Below are 6,383 nucleotides of genomic sequence, written 5' to 3'. Positions count from 1 at the left end.
CTAGGGGTGCTCCATGGGAAATCCCTTGTGCCTTTAGGTATGGAATTTGGCTAAGCTTTCTCTTCGCAGGATCAAAGTTATCCCTAAGGAAGCATATTGTATGGATAGCGTGGGGTATTTATGGGTTCAGGGAGTAAAAGGTGTGTTTTGGTTTGCCTCCCAAGTATGTGACGGTTGCTGTTTTGCAAAGACACGGTGAGGTAGAAGGGAGGTCAGGCAGGACTGTGCAGTGAGGCTACTGGAAATCTGGGAACTCGGCTCAGGTATCCTCAGTCAAGATGTCCTCTGATCTGTTGGAAAACCTTCCCTCTGTCCTTTGAAGTCTCAGCTAAACAAAAGAAAATAAAGGCTATGTACTCCTAAACCATTCACATCACACAAATGTTAAAAACTTAAGATGCCCACCCACCCCCCACTTTGTAATTGGATTTAAAAATAAGTCCATCTTTACTTTAAGCCTGAGTTTGCTTAGTTTCACGCGCTTTGCTTGTGCTACGCCTCTCTCCCTCACAGGAGCAGGGAACTCGGGAGCTGTAAGCCGTCGGCCGGTGTCATCAGGCCCCTGTCAGCCCAGGGTGCCTACGGCAATGGGGAGCACATCCCTGCAGCTGACCGCCGTCATGGCAAATCGTGCTCTTCGCTTGTGTTACAGCAGGAGAACAAAAAGGGGAAATTATTTTAAGCTTTTCAGGGTGTTAACTACTTGTAGTCCCTTGAAGGGATTTGAGACTATAAATGGCTGTTTTACAAGTCTTGTTCTTTTTTTACAATACTTGATGATGCTGTGCAGTATGCTTCCCCTTCTAGCGCAGGGTGTCCCTGCCCATGGCAGGGGGGTTGGAACTAGATGGTCTTTAAGGTCCCTTCCAACCCAAACCGTTCTGTGATTCTCTCCAAGCTGAATAAAATACCAAATCAAATAAAGCAGCCTGCCCCTCTCCAGCAAGAGTTCATCTTCTGGACTTTGGGATTTCAGCATCCTTTGCCAAACAAATAGGATGGGTGAGGAAAAGTACACTTCAAATGAAAGAGAATTCTGCATTTTTAGCTGTTTACATAATGGGCAAGTGAAAAGCTTCCCTTCTCACCCCCGAGGAGGCTGATTACTGCAAGAGCGATGGGTGGCTGGGTGGGAGCTTGAACTGGTTTCAGTAAACCTCCCAGTGACACCAGCAACCATGTGTTGTAACCAGCTATGGCTCCTGTGCATCGCGAGCGCCTTTTCCCGGCTACAGACGAGAGGACGCGCCTGCTTGCTCTGCATTTATTGCGTTACCCTGACCTTCCACGGCATGCGGTTATTAGCGGTTATTAGCTGATGATTTCACCACGTCTAAGGAATACAAGGAAAAGCAATTAAACAGTTCGGGACTCGGTTGCTGCTAAAGGGAGGCTCAGGCCAAGCGACAGGACGGGACGAGGGCAGCGCCAACCTGAGCCGAGCCCACCGCGCCACCCGCTCAGCAATCAGCCACCTCCCGCAGCTATGCGCGCGTTTTGAGTGGCGCAGAAGATGGTGAGCTTCGGAACTATTGTGCCCTCTCCTGGGTACATGGCCAGAGCAATCTGCTGGGAGTCACACCGTGAAATCCACGTGCTGGAGATGTTCATCCCTGCCCAGAGGGATGCCCGGTGGTGGCTGCGTTCTGCGTTGCCTTCCCTCGCCCTGAGAGTTGCTCCAAGAAACCTCTCCCCAGGCTGGGGAACTCGCTGGTGCGCGCAGAATGGGATGTTCCCCGTGTCTTTCTCTGACGTTAGTCTTTCCCATACACCATTCCCCTCATTGTTTTAGTTCAAAAAATGAAACAACGCCCATGTTTCTTAAATAACGGCCTCTACGGAGTCCCTGGAGGTGCTTCAAAATTGTCTCCTGCTTGTCATTCACGAGGATTGAGAGGTGTTAGCTGGGAAAAAGCCCCACCTTGGGCCGAGCCCACCGCGCCACCCGCTCAGCAATCAGCCACCTCCCGCAGCTATGCGCGCGTTTTGAGTGGCGCAGGAGATGGTGAGCTTCGGAACTATTGTGCCCTCTCCTGGGTACATGGCCAGAGCAATCTGCTGGGAGTCACACCGTGAAATCCACGTGCTGGAGATGTTCATCCCTGCCCAGAGGGATGCCCGGTGGTGGCTGCGTTCTGCGTTGCCTTCCCTCGCCCTGAGAGTTGCTCCAAGAAACCTCTCCCCAGGCTGGGGAACTCGCTGGTGCGCGCAGAATGGGATGTTCCCCGTGCCTTTCTCTGACGTTAGTCTTTCCCATACACCATTCCCCTCATTGTTCAAAAAATGAAACAACGCCCATGTTTCTTAAATAACGGCCTCTACGGAGTCCCTGGAGGTGCTTCAAAATTGTCTCCTGCTTGTCATTCACGAGGATTGAGAGGTGTTAGCTGGGAAAAAGAGCTGCTGGTGCCTCTCTTGACCGGTGCTGCTGGAAGGAGCAAGTCTTTCTCTCAGGAACAGCAAGCTTAAAGTCATCATCTTAAAATGTAGTCTCCAAGGACTGTGGCCAGCGGAACACACCCGGAGCACGGAAGCTGCAAAGCACGTCAGGATTTGTTGGTTGGCTTTGATGTATCTGCAGGTTTCATTTAACTGTAGAAACTCAGTTTGCTAAGGCAATTATTGACATTAATATCTAGATTATATAAGCCCATTTCTTGCTTTTGTGGTGGTTTTTTTTTTTTACTTTTTCATTCTTCCAACTGTGGCTGGAAGCCCAAAAGCAGCAAATCAGTGCTGGCGGGATGTTTGGAGAGCGTGGAAGTCGCACGTCCTCACCAACCGGCCTCTTTGTAGACGTTGTTCAGGTGAGTGCAGATTTCATTGGTCACCTTCTCAAAGGAAGCTTTGCAGTCTCCGCCAAATTTCTCCTCCATCAGTTGCAAGATAATGTCACAGATAATCTGAACAAGGAGAAGGGAAGAAACAGGCAGTGTGAGCTTTCCTCCACGTTAGAGGCACGAGAACAAAATACACATTTTTTTGTTGGGATCCTTGCAGGGTGGAAACTGGGTGCAAAAACAATTCAGTAGCGTATAGCACGCGGCGCTGGAATTAGGGGGTGGAAAATTAGGTGTGTTATAGGATTCACCAAAAAATGCAGTCGCTGCTGTTGTTTTCTGGACTCTCCTGTATCTAGTTCATGTTGACTGCACCCATACACACAGTCACGTAAAGGCTGCTGCTGAACAGGGCCGGTTCACTTGGTCCATCTACGGCAATCCTTCACCTGGATGTGACCTGTCCCAAATGTTTAGAGGCCATGAGGAGCCCTGTGTTGGACACCTATGGAGTATGTGGTTTCTGGGGGAAATTTCTTCCTAATCCTTCCTGCTCATTAGCTACCTAGCACTCTGTAGCAATGAGGGTTTGTGTGCCTTTTAGAGTCGCTAGGTAGGTGGTATAGTTTGAAATGTCAGCTCCTTTTCCGTGCAGCATTTATTATTTTGGGTGCGTCTTTACCCTGATAGAGTCTTTTCAGGATCTCTCCAGGCAGGAATCCTCATTTATTCTCCCACTTATTGAAAAATGGGCCCGCTGCTTTGGAAACCACCCTCCTGGTTCTTGAGTGACCTTTGCCAGAAGGTGCCTCCTTTTTGCGTTTTGTGTTGTGTAAGGCAGACAAAATAGTTATAAATGCACCCTGCTAGTGACCTGTGGTGGACTCGGGCAAGTGATTTGATCCTGTATTTATTACCCGTGTTTGTTTAGTGATGGCAATGCTGTTGCCATTGTTGCTCCTTAACGGCTGGTTTGGCTGTCCTAGAAAAGCTCAGTTCTTGTTACTGGAGAATAATAGACATCATGGACTGAAGTCCAGTGTTAAGCTTCTTTTCTGTGTCTTGTTATTCAATGACAAGCGTGTGAGGATCCTGTTTCACTGACAAAACCCACTACAATTCATGGGCAGCTCTGCAGCACCCACCTGAGCTCCTGCAGCTCCTCCCTGCCTGCATCACGTCTGCTGCTCAGGCAACCTCTTCCCAACTGCTTCCTGCTATCTTCCACCACCGACTGTCCTAACTTCCACCATCTCCATTCCCTGAAGCATGTGTATATATTTACTTATACAAAGCCTGTTCTGCACAGTTCTGCCCCTCCAAAGGGAAGACATCCTCCCATCACAATTACAGCCGCTGGGAAGACAGCTGCTGGCTCACCCGAAAGTTTTTGGGGTCGATCTTCAGCTGGGTGGCATGTTTCTTGCCGAGTGGGTTCACTATCCCAAGAAAAGCCTCAGAGTTGTCCAGATGTTGCACCATGTCGTTGATGGCGGTGAAAACCCTCTTACCATGGCCCCTGACCTGATCCGACTGTTTCATCTCTTCGGCGGAGTCCATGCCTTTGAAGTGTGCGAAGTAGGACTTGGTGTCTGGGTGCTCGGTGAACATCCTGTAGAGAAATGAGAGCTATCCTTCTCTCGATGAGAACAGACACCTCTTCCCCCTGCATTTCTGGGTTCTCCCTTGGACTTTCCTTTTGTGCACAGTCCCTATGCCCACAGCAGCCTGTCCACCCCCTCGCCTCTCCCCAGAGCACTTCTCTTTGCTCACCCCACCTTAAAAATCTACCTAATCCTGAATTTATTCTGCTGCTTCTAAAGTAAACTTTTCGTCAGTGTAGGCTCAGTGTCAGGAGGAGATAACATCCACAAAGAAGGGGGAGTGCATTCGCACAGGGTGAGTGTGACAGCGCGGTATTCCCTGAGATGTTCTGGACAGCAGATACTTACACTGTGCTCTCGCTGGGTGTTTTCATGGAGAAACCCTGCTATTAGTTTTGTTAATCAACCTCTTCCCAGAGTCCATCCCAAAGTTTTCTAACTGCCTTTGATGGATTGTTGTTTGAGTATTGGTACTGCTCATTTCTTTTTTTCCAAAGCAGTGGAATTCAATGGCACTTGTAAAGGAATTGCCTTTCCTAATACATCAGTTACAGGCAGCTCCGTCAAGCTCCTCAAAGCAGTTTACTGTATTGGATAAATTCACCTGAATTAGCAAAATCCAGATTTCATTTCACAGAGTCATGGAACCATTGGGGTGGAAGGGACCTCTGGATGTCACCTGGTCCAAACCCCCTGCTCAAGCAGGGTCACCCAGAGCCAGTTGCCCAGCACCAAGTCCAGGCAGTTGTTGAATATCTCCGTGGATGGAGACTCTACAACCTCCTTTGGTGACCTGTGCCAGTGCTCGGTCACCCACACAGTGAAAAATGTTTCCTGATGTTCAGAGGGAACCTCCTGTGTTTCTGTTAGTGCCCAGTGCCTCTGGTCCTGTCACTGGGCACCACTGGCCCTGCCATCTTTGTACCCTCCCTTTGGGTTTTTATATGCATTGATAAGATCCCCGGATCCTTCTCTTCTCCAGGCTGAACAGTCCCAGCTCTCCCAGCCTCTCTTCACAGGAGAGATGCTCTGGTCCCTTCACCACCTCTGCGCCCCTTTGCTGGACTCTCTCCAGCATGTCCATGTCCCTCCTGTACTAGGGAGCCTGGAACATCTCTAAAGGCAGCTCTGGGCCCGACAGTAAGGCAGAATCTTCTGGAGTGAATTACCCAAGGGAGCCAAGCCGGTGGATGCTACTAACATTTTACAGCTGCGTGTCTGACCCTAACTGTCCTCAGGTTGTGTCGACTGCAGAAGGAAAGAGCAGTGCATAACGCTTGTTGAGGCTGATCCAGGCACAAGACAGGATGTACGAAAAAGCCAGGGGGAGTGGTAAAGGTAGGACAACCAGAAGGAGTATTTGGACTGATCCGTGCATGGGGAGGTCCCAGGTGAGAGAGGGATATGCGGAAGGGGAATAGAAGAAAATTCTGCCTTGTGGAAGAAGAGAGAGAAACAGACTGAAAACTAAAAGAGGAAAGCCCACAGGAGGGGCTACAATACAATTAAACAGATGGGCTGTGGACTGGAAGGACTGAAGGAGAATCAGAAGAGAAATGCTGAGGACATGCAAGTTAAAAAAATAATTTATGGAGTTCCAAGGTAAGGTTTTTCTCCCATTCTCTTTCATACCACATTCTTTTCTTTACCTTAAATGGGTGAAGAAACTGTTCTCATCCCTTCTTCCTTCCACAACCCTTTCCCCTTTTATTTTTCTTTGTGTGGATCTCTCCCCTTCCCTGTTCCCTCCCTGAGGTGGGATAAACCACAGCAAACTACAGCGTTCCTGGCAAGGGCTGCGTGAAACGCCTCAAGACATGCTCCTAGGTGGTATCTCCATTCTTCTTGCCATTCCTCCTTCAAGCTGCTGGGGTAGTGGCGGGATGGGCTCCTTCCTTACCTGACCAGCACAGTCGTCCCGTTGTCCTCAGCATCCACATATATCTTCTCCCAGGCGCCACGGGCACTTTGCACCTCTGCTTCGGAGAACGACATGGTG

General features: G+C 49.4%; 1 protein-coding gene across 1 annotated transcript; it reads right to left on the bottom strand.

Annotated features, from left to right (window-relative positions):
• Positions 1-2,684: 2,684 nt before the first annotated feature.
• On the bottom strand, positions 2,685-6,383 carry LOC104507748 (cytoglobin-1-like). The gene is made up of 3 exons (XM_010149124.1): positions 6,285-6,383; positions 4,161-4,392; positions 2,685-2,903 (listed from the first exon to the last, which is right to left on the bottom strand). Exons 1-3 carry the CDS (start codon positions 6,377-6,379, stop codon positions 2,775-2,777), a joined length of 456 nt encoding a protein of 151 aa, XP_010147426.1. The 5' UTR covers positions 6,380-6,383; the 3' UTR covers positions 2,685-2,774.

Source organism: Eurypyga helias, unplaced genomic scaffold, assembly GCF_000690775.1.
Source record: "Eurypyga helias isolate BGI_N326 unplaced genomic scaffold, ASM69077v1 scaffold33693, whole genome shotgun sequence".
In the NCBI taxonomy this organism is placed as follows: Eukaryota; Metazoa; Chordata; class Aves; order Eurypygiformes; family Eurypygidae; genus Eurypyga; species Eurypyga helias.
This window is presented reverse-complemented; position numbering and strand designations above follow the sequence as displayed.

Excerpts from the sequence above, each read along its gene's own strand:
- LOC104507748 (XM_010149124.1), bottom strand. The coding sequence starts at position 6,379 with ATGTCGTTCTCCGAAGCAGAGGTGCAAAGTGCCCGTGGCGCCTGGGAG. Across the intron at positions 4,393-6,284 it reads GGGACGACTGTGCTGGTCAG|GATGTTCACCGAGCACCCAG; the intron begins GTAAGGAAGGAG and ends ATTTCTCTACAG. Across the intron at positions 2,904-4,160 it reads TCGACCCCAAAAACTTTCGG|ATTATCTGTGACATTATCTT; the intron begins GTGAGCCAGCAG and ends CTCCTTGTTCAG.